We start from the raw sequence: 23,954 nt of genomic DNA on the forward strand, positions 1-23,954 counted from the left end.
CCAGGTGGGTACTAGAGCCCAGCCAGGGATCAAGGGGCATGGAAGGACTCCCGGGCAGAGGGGCAAGGACCCTCACCCCTGAGGCAGGAGTTGAGGGGTGGAGCCACCTCAGTGGAGGGGTGTCACACTGCAGGGTACTAGACTGACTGATGTGATTCAGAGAAGTTCCCAGTGCTAACGGGCCTCGCTCAGGCAGCCTTCACACTTCAGAGGCAGTGACTCCTGCTCCTGCCTTGACCCAAAAGCAAGCCCGTGGTGCCCTGCTCCATGGCAGAGCATGCCTAGGCAGTGAGTGCAAAGCCTTCCACCTGCTCTGGAGAAGCGGGGGCAGTAAAGAATGGGGGGCAGGGGACGGGGAGAGGAAAGAATGTGGAGCATCCCCAATGAAGAGGTGCTCGAGAAAGAGGCTCGGACGCCTGACTGGAAGATTTGTTCTGTTTGCTGGGCAGCTGCCCCTTAGGAAGCGCAAAGAGCATGGCTCTGAGGGCTTCCTGTGTACTGAGTCAAGTTCCACAGCCAACTGGAATTGGCCTCAGTTTCCTGGTCTGTAAAATGGATGAAGCGTGTCCCAGTGCCTTCACTGAGCTTTGATGGCCAATTAAGATACTATATAAAGAAAATGAGGGAAGAATTGAGAAAGAAAAGGAAGGACGAGCAACACGAAAGAAAGACTGAAAGGAACCTATAAACCCATTGTCACTTAAATAGGGAATATAGTCAATAGTGTTGTAATGATGGTATGATGCCAGGTGGGTACTAGAAATATCAGGGAACACTTTGTAAAGTATATGATTGTCTAACAACTATTCTGTAACTAATATAAAACCTGAAAGCAATACAAAATAATATTGAATGTAAAGAAATGAAAATTGGAGTGAAATTTTTATAAATTTCAAAGTTTAAATAAAAGCTGTAAAGGAAGGAAGGGGAGAATAAAAATAGTGTTTTTCATTTTATTTTAAAGAGTTGTCTTTATATGGTGCTTTTATACTTTTATACTTTTCTAAGTCATTATCTCATTTTAATTTCTGGGCAACTTAAAGACAAGATAATTGTTCCCTCCACTATTCAAAGAAAGGAAATCTTGGTGTCTGGTCCTAATGATTCAATCATCAAGCCCTTATTGTAAAGCAGGGTTAGTAAAATTTTATGTGCAGGGTCATATCTATACTAATAAAAGCCTTTGGGGTGATCAGGCCAACAGGGGAGGGTATTTGGGGGCAATTAGGCCCGCAGAGGAGCAGTTAGGTGTCAATCAGGCCAGCAAGGGAGCAGTTAGGGGGCAATCAGGCAGGCAGGTGAGCAGTTAGGAGCCAGTGGTCCTGGGTTGTGAGAGGGATGTCCAACTGCAGGTTTAGGCCCAATTCCACAGGGATCAGGACTAAACCTGCAGTTGGACATCCCCCGAGGTGTCCCATATTGGATAGGGTGCAGGCTGGGCTGAGGGACACCCTCCCCAGTGCACAAATTTCATGCACCGGGCCTCTAGTAATATAATATTACTTCTTAGCAACATAGCATAATTAGTATCATTAGTTAGACAATGAGATTTTTTAATTTGAACAATACAGAAAATAGTGGAAGTAAGGTGTAATGTCATTAATCAAATTTTGTTTTGTTGTATATATTTCAAATTAAAGCTCAAATACTGAAATGGTTTTACATAAAATTAATTCAGCACAGTGATAATAGCTAACTTATTTGTAATTATATATACATATTTGAATCACTATATATAGCACTAAAGAAAGCACTGCCATATAAAACAATTGTGAAGTTGGTAATATAAAGTAAATACAAAATAGTAAATAGGTAGATAATAGATGTTATAATGCTATTCTAACAGCCTGGAATTGAAGTTAGGTTACTAATGAACTAAGTCTAGTTGATTTAGGCATTGTTTTAAACAAACAAACAAACAACCTCTAAAACTTACCAGAACATAGCTATCTTCAATGTACAAATTCATAAATAGAAGAAAAATTACAAGAACTCCCAAGAATGACACTGTAGAACGTTTTCTCAGGCATCTCATTTTATCCAGTATTTCGAAAATATGTTTCACTTGATGAAATTTAAACATTCTCTCCTATAGAAAAGAGGCACATAATTACTAACCATTAATTTGGTTGAAAATATTTCTTTACCATATATATCAAGAGCCAGACATTTATAAAATCTCACCCTTTTACACATAAGATTGGCATAGATATTCTTAATACATTGCATAAAGTCAATAAACAGGTTTATGTCAATATGGAGCAAATAAAAATGAAAATAAAATCTCAGTTATTTCTGAACAAATGAATGTTGGTAACAATATTTTAAGAAAAAAATAAGTCTTTAATGAGAAACAGAACACAAAAGAGGAAAACAGACATGTCAACTTTCATTAGTGAGATATAACATTAAAGTAATATCCCTCTGCCCGTAATATAATGTAATGAAAATGAAAGAAACCAGAAAATTATGAGCCTAATTTTCATGCCAGATGCATTGAAGACGCACTGAAAAGAGCTATTGGGTGTAAATCTGGAGAAAGAAAAGAGAAGTGACAATGGAGGTTAAGTTTGGGGCACAAGTCCAAACATGTATTTGAGAACTTCTAAGTTACAATTTTTGTTTATTTTTCCAATAATTTTTGTTAAATCAGAGTAGATCCTAGAGTATTACATCTGCATTGCCCCACTTGATCTAATTTTAACTAGAAGTTTGGCTGTTTATAATAATTTATAAGCTCCAAAAAGGCAAAATTAAAGTCAACAAGATTAGTAGGGACCTAATATTTTTTCATTTCACTCTTCTATGTCTTCTATTTCACTCTTCTACCCTCCAACCACAGATGCATTTAGATTAATGATCATTTTTTAAAAGTCTAAACATATCTGAAATGATCAAAAGACTAGTTGAATCATTTGGTCTAAAACTAAGCATATTCTGGAAATTGTGCCACTTTGAGTTGTGTGCTGGGTTTCTCTGGGTTCATCTTTAGAATGAAGTATTTATGTACATAAAGAACTTCAGGATGTGATATAAGGCCTGTACCCCAAACCTTTAGAACAATGTCTAGGACATAGCTGGCAATCAACGTCTCTTTGATTAATTAATACAATAAATAATTTATGGATCCTTACAAATTATAGAAAAGATTATTAGGAATAAAGGAAAAGGCTTAAGAAAGGTGGAGAATAGAAGAATTTAAAAGGTAATATTATCAAGAATTATTGTCCATTTCTTTTAATCATATTTTTCCCCCAGGGTTATTTCTATTTTTCTTGTTGATGTGTAGGTGTTTTAAATATATGTATATAAATGCACACATATATACTAATTATTGCTTATAATGAAAATATATAAATATTTTCCTCAACTATTTCTTATATTTTCCTCTTTGTGGTATGATTTTTTGCAGTATAATATTTTTGATTCAAATTTATTGCACAAATGTGCGATTGTTTTATACAATGTTTTAAAAATCCTATCATTTTTAATGTTGCATGGAAAATGTCTTTTATTATCTTTTGAGTTTGTTTTTTATGGGTAGATTTTCAATATACCTGGAATTTATCTTTGTGCCTCTTATGAGGTGATAGAAGAATTTTATTTTATTTTTTCTATATGGAGAGCTCATGGTCTTCTAGTCACAGTGCATTGCCATAATTACTGGTCACATCACAACTTCCAACTGCAAGGGTGTGGACAAGTGTAATCTCCAAAGTAACCAAAAATTGAGAACTGGATATTGGTAAACACTATTATAGTATGCCACACCATATATTAAATTATCTATTCTTTTCTTTAGGTTTATTATACCACTTCTATAATAATGTCACTTTCAAATTTGTATTTATGGGTCAAAAATTTATTTATAGGCCCATAATTTACATTCTTCTTTTTCTTTAAATTTTACTTTTTAATTGTAGTTTATATTCAATATTATTTTCTATCAGTTTCAAGTATATAGCATAGAACCACAATAGTTAGACAATCATATACTTTATCAATGTTTCCTTTGATATTTCCAGTACCCACCAGCATCATACATGATTATTACAATATTATTGACTATCTTCCCTAAGTGGTACTTTACATCCCTGTGACTATTTGTAACTACCAGTTTGTACTTCTTAATCTCTTCATTCAAATCCCCCAGCTCTCAAACCTTCTGTCAACCATCAGTCTGTTCTCTGTATTTATGGATTTTTTTCAATTTTATTTATTATTTATTTAGATTGGACATATAAGTGAAATCATATGGTATTTGTTTTTCTCTGACTAAATTATATAACTTAGCATAATACCCTCTACGTCTATCCATACTGTTGATAAAGTAAAATTTTATTCTTTGTTATGGTTGAGTAATATTCCATTGTATATATGTACCACTGGTTTATTATCCATTCATCTATTGATGGACACTAGGGTTGCTTCCATATCTTAGCTATTGTAAATGATGCCACATTGAACATAGGGGTGCATATATTCTTTTGAGTTTGGGTTTATTCAGACTTATACCCAGAAGTGGAATCACTGAGTCAAAAAGCAGTTTCATTTTACATTTTTTTAGCAACCTTCATAGTATTTTTATAGTGGCTGTACCAATCCACATTCCCATCAACAGTGTATGAGGGTTCCCTTTTCTCCACATCCTCACCAACACTTTTGTTGACTTATTGATGATAGTCATTTTGACAGATACGAGGTGATATTTCATTGTGGTTTTAATTAGCATTTCTCTGATGCTTACTGACATTGAGCATCTTTTCATATGTCTATTGGCCATTTGTGTTCTTTAAAGAAGTGTGTTCAGGTCCTTCACCCATTTTTAATTTGGATGTCTGTTTTATTGCTGTTGAGTTGTATCATGTCTTTATAAATTTTGGATATTAAACCTTTATTGGATATATCATTGACAAATATCTTCTATTCAGTAGGTTGCCTTTTCATTTTGTTGATGGTTTCCTTTGTTTTGCAAAAACTTTTTAGTTTTAAGCATCATTTGTTTATATTTCTTTTGTTTCTTTTGCCCAAGGAGATAGATCAGAAAAAGTACTGCTAAGAGAAATGTCAAAAATATTCTTATCTATGTTTTCTATAACCTTTTTCAATCAGAAAATACGTAGAAATTTTGAACCAAAACATTATAAGTAAAATTATGTAATCTGGGAATGATTCTGTAGAGAAAGCAACATTCTGATTGTAAAAATGTATCTAGATTTGGAATATTACCTGAAATACAAAGAATTATAATATAATCATATGCAAATGACACAATATTCTCAAATAGCAATTTGGAAAGACTTATCAATAGCATAAAATACATGCATTTCCTTTGATTCAGCAATTATACTTTAAAAATACTTTGCATGGATACCTCGGGCCTTCATAAATATGCTAAGACTTCAATAGTAATATTAGATAAATTTTACAAATGGAAAGAAAATAAGGCTTTCTTGTGATATCTCTATGAGGGATGATTCCAGTTGCTTTTAAATCTTAGAACTCACGAAGTTCTAAGTGAGTCTTAGAACAGAGTCTGCTCTATTAACCACTATTTATAAACCATTTACTAATTAGGTTTTATAAGATATTTTAAATATATTATTGTCAACACACTATCCAACATATGTGGTATAGTAATTTGAGGCACTGATCTGCTGAATAAAATAGAAATTAAATATTAGATTTAAATTATTTTTGGAGAAAACATTTTTTATTAAATCTACTTAACCTAATATACACATAAATATATAAGGAGAAGACAGGTGATATATGATATTTCAAATATTAGGAGAGGTGTAAAAATAGTGCTTTGGAGGCATATTGTAGTGCACTCAGCATAATACAAAATAGAACAAAACCCCAGGAGGTAATTTCAAAGAGTTGACAAAGAAAGAAATGCAGAAGTCCTTAGGCATTATGGTGCCCACCCAAATTCTAATATCTAACCTTCAGGTTATAATTCTCCAAAATGCATTCAGAACAATCAGAAAACAATAGCCTTTCATTGTGTATATCCTCAGAATAAATAGGAGAAAGACAATAGCACAAGCTTCAGTTTACATGTAAGTGAAAATAATCAAACCCAGGACAAACAGAATTGGGTAAGGAGGCCAAATCAGAGTAAACAAAAGATCAGAAAAAAAGATAAAAATATGTCAGTTTTTAAACAAACTACACCCCAGTAAAAGACAAATTAAGGAAGCAAATAATACAAAGAAACTCCTCTCCTGCCTTATACAAAGAATCACCTGGGTCTAGAGAAATACAAATAAATATTCAGGAAAAAATATATGGACAAACAAAACAAAAATAGCTTATTGTAAGTAAGGGAAGGGACTCAGATTACACTATAATTTTGTTGTGCTATAAAGCAAGAGGACTTTCAAAGATTAATGGGAGTATATATAAAGGACACATAAAACAGATTTAAGAGGCTTTCATTTTTTAAAAAAATAGGGAAAAAGAAATTATAAAAATGACTATGAATAATACTAAAATATTAAATTAATACAAATTTATGATTACATTACAATAATAAGAAGATGATAAAAAGAAAAGGCAGGAAACCTATTTGTACAATTAGATGTGATACTTGAATCACCTTCTGACCCTAGAGTTGGTAATCAAAACAAAAATATTTAAGTTTTTCCCTTGAATTTCCAAAAACAACTGTATGTCATTCATAGTTGATGATGGGTATTTTTATATACTGGGCAACAGGCAACATAGGGCAATGATCCCTGAAAGAAAAAAAATCAACTGCCAGGAGGCAGTTTGCAATTTTTAAAATACAGGACAGGGCATTGATAAAAGAAATTGAAAAAAACAAAACAAACACACAAACAAATAGATATACTGTGTCCATTAATTGTAATAATCAATATAGTTAAAATATTCATACTGTCCAAAGCCATCTGTTGATTGAGTACAGTTCCTATCAATGTTCCAATAGCATTTTTCACAGTAATAGAAAAATATCCTACAGCTCTTGTGAAACCACGATAGGCCCCCAAAACTAAAGCAATCCTAAGAAAGATGAACAAAACTATTAGAAGCATCAGACTTTATAATTTCAAACTATATTACAAGGCTATAGTAATCAAAACAGTATTGTATTATCATGAAAATAGACATAGACCAATGAAACAATCCAAAGGCCAGAAATAAACCCATGTATATACAATCAACAAATATTTGAAAGTAGAGCTAAGAATATTTGATGAAGAAAAGATAGTCTTTTCAATAAACTGGTTATTCACATACAAAAGAATGAAATTGGACCCTTACTTCACACCCCTCATAAAAAATTAACCCAAAATTGATTAAAGACTTAAATGTAAGACAGAAATCATAAACTTTCTAGAAGAAAACATAGGGAAAAATTTCTTTTACACTAGATGTGACACCAAAAAATATAAATACAAAGCAAAAGATAAACAAGTAGACTACAGGGTGGGGTGAAAGAAGGTTTACAGTTGTGAGTATATGAAACAGAGTTTATTTTATTATTATGATTTATTAATTACTGTATTATTTTCCATGTGAACAACTGTAAGCCTTCTTTTGCCGCACCCTGAAATCCAAGTAAAAATCGATTTAACACACAAAAAAAGAAACAATCAACAAAATGAAAACACAACACAAAGAATGGGAGAAAATGTTTTTAAACCATAAATGTGGATAGAGGTTAATAATCCCAAATATATAAGGAATTCATACAACTCAAAAGCAAAAAGCCAATAATCTGATTAAAAATGGCCAGAGGATATTAATATATATATATTTCCTAAAGACGTAAAAAAAAAAATGGCTAATAGATAGATGAAAAGATGTTTCACATCTCTAATTATCAAGGAAATGGAAATAAAAACCACAATGAGCTATCACCACACACCCATTAGAATGGCTATTATAAAAACACACACAATATAATATACAGATGATGGATTATAGAATTACATACCTGAAGCCTATGTAATTTTAACCAACTAGAGGCCCGATGCACGAAATTCTTGCATTGGTGGGGTCCCTAGGCTTGGCCAGCAATCAGGGCCATCAGGCTTCCTGCCTTCCCGCCTTCTGCCTTCTCCTTCCCTCGCTGCCCATGCACCACTACCACGTGGTTCCCTGCTTCCCTGCTTCCCTGCCTCCCTGCCTCCTCCCCTCCTCCTTCCCTCACCTCCCATGTCTGCCACTACCCACCCCTGGTTACCCATCCCAGCCCGGGGCCTGGCCATGATTGGGCAATCAGGACCTGCCATCTGGGGGGAGGGGCCAACTGCCACCACAGCAGGCAGGCGGCGGGCCAATTGGGGCCTGCTGGCCGGGGGAGGAACAGGGAGACAGACCTGGGAGGTTGGCCTCTGACCCTGAGGAGGGAGCCGGCCCTTGGACGCCCTGGGAAAGGGGCCATGTCTACCACCATCCACCCCTGGTTCCATGTCCCAGCCTGGGGGCCCAGCCCCGATCAGGTGATCGGGACCTGCCGGCCAGGGGGAAGGACCAGGAGGTTAGCCGGCAGGCCCCATTGGTGATCGGGGCCTGCAGGCTGGGGGAAGCTCCTGCATTAAGCATCTGCCCCCGGGTGGTCAGTGCACGTCATAGTGACTGGTCATTCCAGTTGTTCTAGTTGTTCCATCATAACGGTCGCTTAGGCTTTTATATATATAGATGTCACCCCAATAGATTCAATGAATAGAAATAAAATAAAAAAGACTAGAGATTACTGTTGGCAGGATGTAGAGAAAAGGGTGTCATTGTGCTCTGTTGGTAGGATGTAAACTGCAGTATGGTGGTTCTTCAAAAAATAAAAATAAAACTACCATATGATCCAGCAATTCCATTACTGAGTATATATCTGCAGGAAAAAAATTACTATCTCAAACAGAAATCTGCAATTTCATGTTTATTGCAGCATTGTTCACAATAGCCATGATATGGAAACAATCTAGGTATCTATCAAGAGATGAATGGATAAAAAAATGGGATATATATATATATATATATATACACAATGTGTGCATACATACACAAACACAGTAATATCATTCAGCCATTAAAAAAAGAAAATTCTGCCATTTGGAAAGACATGAAAGGATCTTGAGGGCATTATGCTTATACCTAAAATGGCAAGCTTGGACTCTCTTCATGGGTATTGTCCTCTGAGGTTTGAAGAATAAAATTCTCAGACCAAAATATTTTAAGCAAACGTGTGGAATCATACACAAACTCCCCTGGGGAGGTAGTCCCAAATGGGAATCCACTGGGAAGGGGTCCTCAAATGAGAAAAACCTCTATCCTTTTCTAAAATGGGGAAAAACTAGTCCTTTGTGTTTCTTTGTCTACAGGTATATAAATGCTGAAAGCTTCTTTGTCTCTTCATGACATTTTCTAATTAAATCCTTCCTAATTTTATGTCCCTCATTCTTTCCTAATTGGCTGCTTTCCACCTTTTCCCTGCATGGTATCAGTTTCAAAGTTTCAAAGCTCACCCAGTGACTCCTCTTCTTCTTCCCCTTATCTTGTAACGTTCTTATAAACAATCTGGCAGCTTGGAGTTGTCTATGCCGGTCAGGTACGCATTCCTCTCCCATGGACCCGCTTCCTTAAAACTACTTCTCCTGTCTCTAAAATCCTTTCAATACTATGTGAGATATGTCACCCAGAGAAACACAAATAATGTATGATTTCACTTAAATGTAGAATATAAAATACTCCCTAAATTCATAGAGATAGGGAGTAGAATAGTGGTTGCCAAGGTCTGGGGAATTGGGGGCGGGGGTGGTGGATGGAGAGAGGTTAGTCAAAGGGCACACATTTCCAGTTATAAGATTAAGTTCTGGGGATCTAATGTACAGTATGGTGCCTAATAGTTAATATTATATATTTGAAAGTTGCTTGGAAAGTAGATCTTAAATGTTGTCACCACACACAAATGAAATTATGTGAGGTAATTGAGGAGTTAACTAACATTTTGGCAATCATTATGCAATGTGCACATGTATTACTTAAATCATCAAGGTGTACACCTCGCACTTACACAATGTTATATATCAATTATCCTATCTAATAAAAGAGTAATATGCAAATTGACCATCACTCCAACACATGAGATGGCTGCCCCCATGTGGCCACAAGATGACCACCACAAGATGGCCAGCAGGGGAGGGCAGTTGGGAGGGATCATGCCAGCAGGGGAGGGCAGTTGGGAAGGGCCAGGCCTGCAAGGGAGGGCAGTTTGGGGCGATCAAGCTTGCAGGGAGGGCAGTTAGGGGTGACCAGGCCAGCAGAGGAGGGAAGTTGGGGGCGACTGGACCTACAGGGAAGGGCAGTTGGGGGGGACCAGGCCTGCAGGAGAAGGCAGTTAGGGGTGACCAGGCCTGCAGGGGAGGGCAGTTAGGGGCAATCAGGCTGGCAGGGGAGTGGTTAGGGGTGATCAGGCTGGCAGGCAGAAGCAGTTAGGGGCAATCAGGAAGGCAGGCAGGCGAGTAGTTGGGAGTCAGCAGTCCTGGATTGTGAGAGGGATGTCCCAGATTGGAGTGGGTGCATGCTGGACTGAGGGACACACCCGCCCTGTGCACGAATTTCATGCACCGGGCCTCTAGTATATTAATAAAGCTGGGGGGAGAGAAAATTCATGTTCACATGGCTTCCTTAGTGAATCCTTCCATCCTTCCAAATATTTTTAGGGAAAAATAATACTAATGCTACACAAGCTGTTCCAGAAAATAGTTTTTTTATTATTATTTTAAGTCATTTCATAATAACATAGGAGTTAAATAAGATAGTGAAAAACATCATTATAAATATTAGTAAGAATTTAAACATAACTAACCTATATTTTATTTCCCCCCCAATTTTGAAAGTATATGTCCATAAAGTGTACAATGCCTCAAACTGCTCTTCAACTATCATTCCTGAACCTGGAATGTATTCATCTAGTAAATTCTGATTTTTATATTTTAAGTACATCTCTAACAGGTTCTTGCTTATCATTACTTCAGGTTCTTCTTGTATTTGAACCAAGATACAAACTCCTGAGAACTTTAATAACTCCAAATTTTGTTGAAGCAAGCACAACTTTCTTATTTGATCCATCATTGCAACACATTTTCATTTTTGAATTCAGAAACACTAATCTCATACCCATATCATCTATTTCCTTACATTTATTTTTATTTCTTGCGTTTATGTACTAATGATCTTATCAAGTAAATGCTTATGCATAAACATCATAAAATACGAATGAATACTGTTCCATACCTTTTTAGTATATAGGATTGTTAGATTTTTGTTGCATAATCTTGTGAGATGAAATTCTTCCTGTTGAATGATGTTCTGAACAAGATAGCTTATTTTTTTATTTTATGTTATTTATTTTTTAGTTAGCCCTGGGAGGAACAGCAAGATTTATTTATTTATTTTTGTTGACATTATTATAGATGTCCCCCATCCTTTCCCCCTTTAATCCCCCTTCACCCAGCATCTGCCCATCCCAGATTATGTATATATACATATAAATTCTTGGTTACTTCCATAGACATATTTTCCACTCAGGAATTAATCTGAGTTTTTCATACTATGAATTTGACCACTATCATTCTAGCAGAGTGTCACTCACCATTTCTTTACATTTATCATCTGATTTATCTAATAATTTTGAAGTGTCTCCCTCTGTTAATATTTTTCTCCTTGCACTGTAATCAGACAATTTTTAAAAATACTTCATATTCAGCTGTGTTCAATAAAAGGTGAAAAAAGAAGCTAAAAAGATAGTGTCTTTAGAGTTCCTTTTTACCTACTTGAAAGATGACTCAGTACTTTAGCAACATTAAGACTGAAGGATATGTCATAGTGATGCTTTATTTCAAATCTGTATCAACTTCCTAGGTGAAGTCACCATTTTTTCCCATTTTCTAAGTATTTTAATATATTTTTGAATGGTTGGGACAAATTATGTGTAATTATTAAATACTCCCTAAGGAAGTTTGAATAGCAAAATATTTCAAAATATAGTAAAGACCATCAAAGTTGTTAGTATATCTTATGATTTATAAAAGGGTCTAATAGCTCATATGTTAAATGTAAGTTATAATGAACTTTATGCCATTCAAATAATAATCAAGTATTATTCTCTTTACTCTCTAGATTTCTACGAAAATATAAATATCAAAATCAAACCTTAAAATAGTTTAAATTGCTTTAAAATAAAGAAAAAAAATACTCAATTGGTTTCAAAGAACCTTGATGATATATCAAACATTAACACCGGGTTTTTTATTTGTTTGTTTGTTTGTTTTACCTTGGGGGAGCCTCCATATTGTTTTTCATAGTAGTTGTACCAATTTTCATTCTTATCATTATTGTACAGGGATACACTTTTCTCTACATTCTCTCACTACTTGCTCTCGCTTTTCTTCTTGATGATAGTCATTATAACAATTGTGAAGTAATATCTCATTGTGTGTTGATTTGCCTTTCTCTGTTGTTCCCTGATGATTAGTGATATTGAGCATCTTTGCATGTACCTGTTGCCCATATATATGCCTTCTTTGGAAAAGTGTCTATTTAGTTTCTCTGCACATTTTTTTATATTTTATTTTTTAATTAAATCTTTACTGTTGAAAGTGTTACATATGTCCCCTTTTATTTCAATTGGATTGTTTGTTTTACAAAATAAAATTATAGAGTTGTAGAGTACTTTATATATTTTGGTTATTAATCCCTTATCGAATATATGGTTTGCAAATATTTATTCCTAGTCTGTAGATTGCCATTTTATTTTGTTGATTGTTTTATTTGTGTGCTATGCAAAAGCTTTTAAGTTTGATGTACAGTCATGAGTAGCTTAAAATTTCAGTCAATGAAGAGCTACATATATGCGGGTGGTCCCATTAAATTACAATGGAACTGAAAACTCCTGTTGCCTAGTGAAGTTATAGCTATTGTGATTGCATAGTGCAACAAATTATTCTTGTGTTTGTGGTGATGATTGTGTAAACAAACCTACTGTGCTAAATGATATAGAAGTGTAACTCATACAATTATATATAGTACATAATACTTGTTAATAATAATAAATATCTATTACTGGTTTATGATTCTACTATAATATAGTATTTATCATTATTTTACAATCTACTGTATCTACTTATAAAAAACTAGAGGCCTGGTGCATGAAATTTGTGCACAGGGGGTGTGTCCCTCAGCCCAGCCTGCACCCTCTCCAATCTGTGATCCCTCTCACAATCCAGGACTGCTGACTCCCAACTACTCACCTGCCTGCATTCCTGATTGCCCCTAACCGCTTCTGCCTGCCAGCCTGATCACCCCTAACCACTCCCCTGCCAGCCTGATTGATGCCTAACTGCCCCCCTGCTAGCCTGATTGCCCCTAAATGACCTCCCCTGCAGGCCTTGTCCCCCTCAACTGCCCTCCCCTTCAGGCCTGGGTCCTCCCCAACTGCCCTTCCCTGCAGGCCCGGTTGCCCCCAACTTCCCTCCTCTGCCAGCCTGGTCACCCAGAACTGCCCTCCCCTGCAGGCTTGATCGCCCCAAACTGCCCTCCCTTGCAGGCCTGGCCCCTCCCAACTGCCCTCCCCTGCTGGCCTGATCGCCCACAACTGCCCTCCCTTGTAGGCCTGGTCCCTCCCAACTGCCCTCCCCTGCTGGCCATCTTGTATCCACATTGGTTAGCCATCTTTGACCACATGGGGGCAGCCATCTTGTGTGTTGGAGTGATGGTCAATTTGCATATTACTATTTTATTAGATAAGATATCTGCTGTAAAACAGTGTGCCTTGTTATGCTGGAAATAGCCTCATACATCTTGTGTTTACTACATCTCTTGATTGTACCATTTTATCTTGTTCTTTATTTAATTTCATGATTTTTGATTATCATGGCCCCACTGCTAATGTTGTCAGTAGGAGGCCACATTGAGTGATTGACCTGGAAATGAAATTAAAAGTGATTAAATATAATGAAGTTGAAAAATCAGTGATGGTTATTGTTCACCAGTCAGGCATGTCCCATCCCATTATTACTATAATCTTCAAGAACAAGAACAAAATGATAGCTGTTAAAGGATCTTCTTCATTGAAGGCAACAAGACTATCAAAAAATCAAGAAGGACCTATATCAGACATAGAGACACTTCCAATGACCTGGATTAAAGACCAGACACAGAAGTGTATCCCTCTCAACAGTCTGAGGGTCATGACTAAAGAAAAAAGTTTTTTGTCATGTTGAAAAAAAAAGCTGGCACTGACTATGCCTTTGAATTTACTGATAGCTTTGGGTTCTGTAAAAATTCAAGAATGTGAAAATGAGTGGTGAGATTGATAGTGCTGATTTGAAAACAGCAAAGGAATTTTTTGAAATCCTGGATAAGCTGATTGCAGAGAAAAATTAATTGCCAGGGCAAATATTCAACATGGATGAAACCTCCTTATTCTAGAAATGGATGAGTGAAAGGCTTTTCATTTATATGAAGGACAATTCAAGGTTTGGTTTCAAGAATATTAAGAAAAGGGTAATAATGTTGCTTGAGGGCAATGTTGCGGGGTACAAATTGAAACACTTTGTGATCTGGCACAGTGAGAACTTCAAGCATATTAATAAGCACACACTGCCAGTGCACTAACAGAGAAATAAACAGTCGTGGATTACCCAGCTCCTCTTCCAAGAGGCTCTCCTGAATTGCTAGGCCAGATAAATGGAAATGTTCTATTTGGAAAATAATACATCTCTTAAGATTTGGCTCATTGTTGATAATAATTCCAGGTATACTCTTTTTATTGGTGGTCTTCATTCCAATATCAATGTGGTCTTACTCCCCCCAAACACCACATTTTTGATCCAACCACTAGATCATGGGATTGTAGCAGTTTCTAAGGAATACTTCCTGAGGAGGACCCTTGTCTAGGCTACCACTGCAACTGAGGAAGACATAGAGAACGCACTGACCCAATTCTGGAAGGATTACAACATCTATGACTATATCAAGAACCTTGTTTGGACTTGGGGTGATGTTGCCAAAAAGTGAATGGATGGCAAGACTTCAAAGGACAAGGTTGTGACTGAGACAGTAATCAACGTTAACCTGGGTGTGGATGAGAATGACATTGAGGAGCGCCTAGATATGGTTCCTGAGGAACTGACTAATGAAGAGTTGTTAGAAGTGGAACAGGAATACATAGCTGAAGAAGCGACAAGAGAAAAGGCATCTGCAATAGAAAAAAAAAAGAACCCCAATAAAATTTACAGTAAAGGGATTAGCAGGAGCTTTTGCAGAACTCAACAAACTCCTTTAAAAAATCGAGAGCCCTGGCCAGTGTGGCTCAGTTGTTTGGGTGTCTTCCTGTGCATTGAAAGGCTGCTGGTTTGATTTCCAGTGACATACTTGGGTTTCGGGCTTGATCCCTGGTTGGGGCATGCAGGATGCAGCTGATGGATGTTCTGCTCTCACATTGATGTTTCTTCTCTCCCTCTCTCTCTCTCTAAAAATCAATAAAAATATACATGTATGTTTTAAAAATTGAGAAAATGGACCCGAACACTGAATGCTTTCCATGGTGCATTATCTACTTACAAACCAATTATGAAAAAAGAAATGAACCAAGAAAACAACCATCAGCATATTTTTGAAGAGTGACACCTTCTCAAGAAGAGCCTCGGGCAGGTCTTTAGAAGGTGTTCCAGAAGAAGGTATTGCTGTCACAGAACATTGCCCCTGATACCTTCCACTGGGACAAGATATGAAAGCAGGTGATAGTGATATTGATGATCCAGTCCCTGTACAGGCCTAAGCTAAGGTGTATTGTGTTTTAGTTTTTTACAAAAAGAGTTTAAAAAGTAAAACAAAAAAGCTTATAGAATAAGTTTACAAAAAAAGATATTTTTGCATAGCTGAATGATGTGCCTGTGTTTTAAGCTGTTATTACAAAAGAGTTGAAAAGTTTAAATAATTAAAAGTTTATTAAATATAAAAATTACGATAAGCTAAGGTTAATTTATTATTGAAAAAAAATTTAGTGTGGCCTGAGTGTGTAGTGTTTGTTGTCTACAGTAGTGCACAGTACTTCCTAGGGTTTCACATTCATTCACGATCTCATTGATGTATTCAGAGCAATTTCCAGTCCTGCAACTTCATTTATGGTAAGTCTCCCATACAGTATCACTTTTTAAAATCTTTTATACTGTATTTTTACTACAATACTTTTCTATGTTTAGATATGTTTAGCTACACAAATACCATTTTGTTGTAATTGCCTACAGTATTTAGTACAGTAACAGGCTGTAAAGTTCTGCAGCCTGGGAACAATTAGCTATGCCCTAAAGTGAAGGTGAGTAGTAACCATCAAGGTTGGTGTAAGTGTACTCTATGATGTTTGTACAATGACAAAATTGCCTAATGAAAAAACTGCCTAATGATTCATTCTTAGAACATATCCTTATCCTTAAGCAATTCATGACGTAGCCTACTTATTGATCTTTATTTTTGTTGTGCTTTTGGTGTCATATCCTATAAAATCCTATAAAATAAAGAGGTAATATGCAAATTGACCCTCACACCCTTATGTCACAAGATGGCTACCCCCACGTTTATCACAAAATGGCCACCACAAGATGGCCACCCCCACATCATCACAAGATGGCCACCACAAGATGGCTGCCCCCATGTCATCACAAGATGGCTGCCCCCACATTGTCATAAGATGGCCACCCCCACATCGTCACAAAATGGTCACCACAAGATGGCCGCTCCCCCCCTCGTTGTCACAAGATGGCTGGCAGGTGAGGGCAGTTGGGGGTGACCAGGCCTGCAGGGGAGGGCAGTTGGGTGTGATCAGGCTGGCAGGGGAGCAGTTAGGTGGTGATCAGACTGGCAGGCAGAAGTGGTTAGGGGCAATTAGGCAGGCAGACAGGCGAGCGGTTAAGAGCCAGCAGTCCCGGATTGTGACAGTGATGTCCGCAGGTATTGGGCCTAAACCGGCAGTCAGACATTCCCTGAGTGGTCCCAGATTGGAGAGGGTACAGGCTGGGCTGAGGGACAGCCCTCCCTCCCCCATGCATGAATTTCATGCACCGGGCCTCTAGTAAAAAATAATCATTTCCAAGACCGGTATTCATGAGGTAAAAATGTTATGATAGAGAGTAAGAGGGAAGTAGTATAATTTTATTTATATCTATACAGTGTAGATAATATGTGTGTGTCAAAGACTATGATTTAAATTTGACAAAACAAATATCAGAAACAAAAGTAAGGAAATGGGACTAAAGGCATAATTAAAGATACTAGTAAAAGGTGACTATTCAAAACAAAAATACAAAAATTCTTAAATATGAAAAGAAAATATAGAAATATATCTGCAAAATTAATCACAGAGAGATATATTAAATATTTCATAATACATAAGACAGTAGATACCAAACACATTAGTAGTATCAATAAATGCACATGTCTTAAATCATTTTTTAAAAGAAAAAAATTCTCTAATTGGTGTATGTACATGTGTTTACATGCAAATACACATATGAACCGTAACTTTAAACTGCATAAATGAAACATAAAATAAAAAAAGAGATTCATAAAGAATAATAGTAAAAGAATAGGCAAAGTATTTTAGGCAAGTACAAACAATAAAATATCATAATTCGCAATCTTAATATAAAATGTGGATAAATGTAGGCTATGAAAATATAAAAATATACAACTAAGCCCACTTTATAATGCTAAATGCTATGATTCTCAACCAAATATATATGGCTAAATAAAACAGTGAACAATCCTCTAATTCAGAACCAACTGAAATTCATGAAGTCGAAACACTTAATGCTTGGAGTCATTAATACTCACAGACCAACTCACATCAAGAGTCCAAAAATTATCAAATATTCCAGCATAAAAATACATAAAACAAATACTCTTGAAAGCATCAGCACACACTTATGGTTCCACCAACAGAGTGAAAGATATTAATATTCTCCTCTCGGAGTTTGATAGTTCCAATAGTAAAAAAATAGGAAGGCAGGGAATCTAAATAATCCCAAGTTACCTCTTAATATTTTGTGTGTTTTATCAACAAACTATTTATGATAGCAAGGGATTATGAGACATGTTTGCTTTGTGACTATAAACCAATGTGATTCCAAATAATCCAATAGAGAAGGAGAGAACCTCATACCAGAAAAGAGATGCTAATGGCCTAGAATAGTAAGGTAGAAAAGGGTTGGAGAGAAGTAGAGAGATTTAAAAGCAAAGTAACTCCTAGGTATCAAGATAGAGTTACCAGGTAGCCATATAAACTTAGACTTTTAGTACATAGATACTCTGTAAAAACATTAATCTCTCAGGGCCCCTGTGTAAAAAGAAAACATGTTAAAAAGGTAACTAATAAAACTGATTATTTATTGAAAACCACTAAATCAAACATGGCAAACACAAGCTCACCATCCTGTACAAACTGGAAGTATTAAAAGCCAGTAAAAATGTGGTTTCAAATGTTTAAACAGAAGGGCACATTCTAGTAAAACTTCCATAAAGCATGCTCCTGCTTGGGCATATCAGTCACAGAAATGAGGGTAAATTGCTTGAGCAGTATTGTGATTTCACATTCAGTAATGTCTTATTTGTTAGAAATTTCCCACTGTGTCTGGAATAATTTTAGAAAGTGTAAAATGTATTTTTCAATGGTCATGGGTTGATTATTACAGATTTGGTTCATTTAGAAAAAAATGATAAGTCATATTTTCATGGTTTGAGTGAATTATTTTCTCAGGTTGATTTATCATCTTTGTACACCTTAAATGTCACCAGAGATTCATTTGCTAACAACATATGCTACAATACACTTTATCTCTTCCAAGTGCAATGGAAAATACTGAACATGTTTTGTTTAGTAGTTTTATTGCATTTTCAAATACAATTTCCGTCACAAGTTGAAAATACAACACATTTGTGAATACAGTTATGGGACAAGGATACATAATAACCCTACTCCTCTGCCCCAAATATATGCAGAGTTGGCCCATCTGGTTCAATAAGACTTAACCAGTTTTTTATTTTTATTTTTTTAAGGCAGAATCACATTATCTCTGGAAGACCCAGGTGTTGAATGTCCATATATATGAAACTACTATTACCAAACTTCAAAGGTATCCTATATAATATAAAGCTAATATGCAAATCAACCAAACGGCAGAACGACCGGTTATTATGACACACACTGACCACCAGGGGGCAGAAACTCAATGCAGGAGCTGCCCCTTGGTGGTCAGTGCACTCCCACAGGGGGAGTGACACTCAGCCAGAAGACAGGCTCATGGCTGGTGAGCACAGTGGTGGTGGCGGGGAGTGGGCCTAAGCCGGCAGGCGGACATATCCTGAGGGGTCCCAGACTATGAGAGGGCACAGGCCAGGCTGAGGGACCCCCCCCCCCCCCCCCGCAGTGCATGAATGTTTTTCACTGGGCCTCTAGTAGACATAAATATATAAAATAATTTGATGTAACATCATAGCAAATTATTTTTATATGGAAATAAATAATTTTCACTTGATAATTCCTTTCATAAAAGTTATTGTATATATATGTATAAATACATAAATGTATATTACATATTCATCTATTTATATACAATTTTGAAATTATAAATAGTACAGCACTTATACATATATATATGTACACACTAGGGCCCGGTGCACAAAATTCATGCAAGGGGCTAGGCCCTTGCAACTGTGGCGGCCTGCCTCAGCTCTCACAGCCCCAGCTTCATCCAGAAGGACATCTGGAATGATGTCTAATTAGCATATTGCCCTTTTATTATATATTAGAGGCCCGGTGCATGAAATTCATGCACAGGGGGGTCCCTCAGTCCAGCCTGCACCCTCTCAATTCTGGGAGCCCTCGGGGGATGTTCGACTGCCAGTCTAAACCAGCAGTCAGACATCCCTCTCACAATCTGGGACCCCTGGCTCCTAACCACTCACCTCCCTGCCTGCCTGATCACCCCTAACCACTCTACCTGCCTGCTTGGTCACCCCTAACTGCCCTCCCCTGCCAGCCTGGTTGCCTTCAACTGCTCACCCTGCTGGCCTGGTCACTGCTAACTTCTCTCCCCTGCCGGCCTGGTTGCCCCTAACTGCCATCCCCTGCCAGCCTGGTCACCCTTAAATGTCTTCTGCTGGTCTGGTCACCCCTAACTGCCCTCCCCTGCTGGCCTGGTTGTCCCTAATCACCTCTGCCTCGGCCCCTGCCACCATGGCTTTGTCTGGAAGGACATCCAGAAGGATGTCCGGTCTAATTAGCATATTTCCCTTTTATTAGTACAGATATGCCTGCAGGATCGGGCCTAAACTGGTAGTCAGACATCCCTCTCGCAATCCGGGACCCCTGGCTCTTAACCACTCACCTTCCTGCCTGCCTGATTGCCCCTAACCACTCTACATGCCTGCCTGGTTGCCCCTAACAGTCCTCCCCTGCTGGCCTGGTCACCCCTAACTGCCCTCTCCTGCTGGCCTGGTCATCCCTAATCACCTCTGCCTCAGCCCCTGCCACCATGGCTTTGTCCAGAAGGACATCCAGAAGGATTTCTGGTCTAATTAGCATATTACCCTTTTATTAGTATACTAGAGGCCTGGTGCATGAAATTCATGCACGGGGGTGGAGGGGTGTCCCTCAGCCCAGCCTGCACCCTCTCCAATCTGGGACCCCTCAAGGGATGTCCGACTGCCCGTTTAGGCCTGATCCCACTGGGCTTGGGCCTAAACGGGCAGTCGGACATCCCTTTCACAATCCAGGATTGCTAGCTCCCAACCGCTCGCCTGCCTGCCTGCCTGATTGCCCCTAACCGCTTCTGCCTGCCAGCCAGATCACCCCCTAACCACTCCGCTGCCAGCCTGATCGACACCTAACTGCTCCCCTGCTGCGCCAATTGCCCCTAACTGTCCTCCCCTGTAGGCCTGGTCACCCCCAACTGCCCTCCCCTGCTGGCCCAGTCACCCCTAACTTCCCTCCCTTGCCAGCCTGGTCACCCCTAACTGCCCTCCCCTTAAGGCCTGATTGCCCACATCTACCCTCCCCTGCTGGCCGTCTTGTGGTGGCCATCTTGTGCCCACATGGGGGTGGCCATCTTTGACCACATGGGGGCAGCCATCTTGTGTGTTGGAGTGATGGTCAATTTGCATATTAGGCTTTTATTATATAGGAGATATATATATATATATATATATATATATATATATATATATATATATACTAGAAGCCCGGTGCACGAAATTCGTGCACGGTGGGGGGTTGTCCCTCAGCCCAGCCTGTACCCTCTCCAATCTGGGACTCCTGGAGGGATGTCCGACTGCCCGTTTAGGCCCGATCCTGGTGGGATCGGGCCTAAACGGGCAGTCGGACATCCCTCTCACAATCCAGGACTGCTGGCTCCCAACTGCTTGCCTGCCTGCCTTCCTGATTGCCCCTAACTGCTTCTGCCTGCCAGCCTGATCACCCCCTAACCACTCTGCTGCCAGCCTGTTTGCCCCCAACTTCCCTCTTCTGCTGGCCTGGTCACCCCTAACTGCCCTCTCCTGCAGGGTTGATCACCTCCAACTGCCCTCCCTTGCAAGCATGGTCTCTCTCAACTTCCCTCCCTTGCAGGCCTGGTTCCTCACAACTGCCCTCCCTTGCAGGCCGGGTGCCTCCCAACTGCCCTCTCCTGCTGGCCATCTTGTAGTGGCCATCTTGTGTCCACATGGGGGCAGGATTTTTGACCACATGGGGGCAGACATATTGTGTATTGGAGTGATGATCAATCTGCATATTACTCTTTTATTAGATAGGAGGATAGAGGCCTGGTGCACGGGTGGGGGCCAGCTGGTTTGCCCTGAAGGGTGTCCCGGATCAGGGTGGAGTTCCCTTGGGGTGTGGGGCGGCCTGAGTGAGGGGCCTGTGGTGGTTTGCAGGCCGGCCACGCCCCCTGGCAACCCAAGTAGAGGCCCTGGTATCTGGAATTTATTTTCTTCTACAATTGAAACTTTGTAGCCTGGAGTGGAGCCAAGCCTGCTGCTCCCTCTGGGGCGGCAGCCATTTCTGTGGCAGTTAATTCACCTTCTACAATTGAAACTTTGTTGCCTTAAGCGGGTGGGCCTGGCCAGGGTGTGCGGAAAGCTTTGCTTCCCCTGTTGTCGGTGGCAACCCTGGCCTGCTCTCTCAAGCTCCATTCTGCCGCCATTTGTTTGAATTTGTTTACCTTCTATAATTGAATCTTTGTAGCTTGAGTGGAGGCTTAGGCCTGCAACGGCTATCAGAAAGCTTGGCTTGCTCTGTTACCTGGGAAACCTTGCTCTCTGTGGCTGTAGCCATCTTGGATGGGGTTAATTTGCATACTTGCCCTGATTATATATAGATTCTATATATATATATATATATATATATATATATAGAGAGAGAGAGAGAGAGAGAGAGAGAGAGATAAAACCTCTCTAATAAAATGGTAATATGCAAATATTACCATCACTCCGCTACACAAGCCATGCCCACCAACCAAGCCACGCCCACCAGCCAATCAGGGCAAGTATGCAAATATATATATATATATATATATATATATATATATATATATATAGAGAGAGAGAGAGAGAGAGAGAGAGAGAGAGAGAGAGAGAGAGATAGCGCTCTATTGACTGACAATGAAGCAGGTAAATCAGTGAAAAGGTACTTTTTACTTTTCTTTCTCACTATTCAATGTTGATCTTACCTGAATTTTGTCTTCTCAAGTTTACAAACAATCACCAAAGGGGATACAAAACCTTCCTAGTAATCTCCTTTCCCTCCTATAATATTATTCTTCCCCACCTTATTTTCTGTTCTTTCTTAATAACCTTTTGGTATTACATAACATCTCCTAAAACCACATTTTGTGTAAAATTCAAAATTTAGACTTCCAGCTGGAACTCTTCTGAGCCTAGTCTCAATTTTTAAATAATTACTTTTATCTCTGTGTAAACTTCCTGCTGACCAATCAAGCACAATGAATCTAAACTATAGGATGATTTTTCCTTTTCAGCTTGCTCATCTTTCCAGTCTCAGAAAAGAGACTGGACATTTGCTTCCTATGCTCAGAAACCATATCAGAAACCAGCCACCCCTAGCTCAGTCCTCCCTCAGTCTCTCATTGGCCACAGTCTCTCTGGGCCATCATCAGAGTCCAGGTCCTATTTCCCTTAACTATGGCAATAGCAGTGGATTACTGATGGCTTTTCCTACCTGTTCACTGTTTATCGTGTGTGTGTGTGCGTGTGTGTGTGTGTGTGTGTGTTAAGCATCGTCCCCTAAACCAGAAGGGGGAATCTGTTTTGGAAATTCACTTCCTAACCCAGAAGTGGGAAGACCCAGACTAGGTCACGTTGTGTTCCGGCCCAGGAATGGCCAGAAGGTGCCTGGCTGCGGAGATTAGCAGGGAAAGATAAACAAGGCCTTGCTGTGCGGCAGGACAGAAATGAAGAAAGCTGCCTGCAAGTGATCTCAGTCATCACAGTGTAAAACAATGCGCCACGGTAAACTGCACATTAGCCTGGCAGCAGAGTGCGCCCTGCACAGAGCTCGGGAGCAGGTCCATACAGACCCGGATTTCCCCTGCTACCCAGAACCCAAGATACATGCAGTGAAAACTGTACAGAAGCCAAATCCAGTTGGTCTGTTTCAGTCCTGATCTTTACAAAATTGGGGGAAAACAAAGGAAGAGCCTCTTCAAAAGTATTTTATTTATTTTTCAAGTTCTGGAATTAGCTATGATTTTATTTGTATTATGCAATTCATGACAAAGTGACACATGGACGAGAACTGAGCAGTACGTGGGCAGATAGAGGTCACAGAAAGCCTGAACAATTCTGAATCAAAACTACAATTTTTTAAAAAATATATTTGTATTGATTTCAGAGAGGAAGGGAGAGGGAGCGAG

At 38.7% G+C, this 23,954-nt stretch overlaps 1 protein-coding gene across 3 annotated transcripts in view; it reads right to left on the bottom strand.

Annotated features, from left to right (window-relative positions):
- MGAT4C (MGAT4 family member C) overlaps nt 1–23,954 on the bottom strand; it is a gene marked incomplete at its 3' end in the record, with an annotated part of 434,464 nt that overhangs the window by 12,860 nt on the left and 397,650 nt on the right. The window contains exons 1-2 of one of the 3 annotated variants that reach the window (XM_079775965.1): nt 3,558–3,584; nt 1,937–2,089 (exon numbers count right to left, since the gene is read on the bottom strand). In XM_079775965.1, coding sequence (XP_079632091.1) covers nt 1,937–2,083 — 147 coding nt within the window. In that variant the 5' untranslated portion in view covers nt 2,084–2,089; nt 3,558–3,584. Of the gene's footprint in view, nt 1–1,936; nt 2,090–3,557; nt 3,585–23,954 lie in introns of those variants that run through there. The other 2 variants (XM_079775963.1, XM_079775964.1) reach the window with 2 other exon arrangements.

Source organism: Cnephaeus nilssonii (assembly GCF_951640355.1).
Source record: "Cnephaeus nilssonii genome assembly, chromosome: 6".
Lineage (NCBI taxonomy): Eukaryota > Metazoa > Chordata > Mammalia > Chiroptera > Vespertilionidae > Cnephaeus > Cnephaeus nilssonii.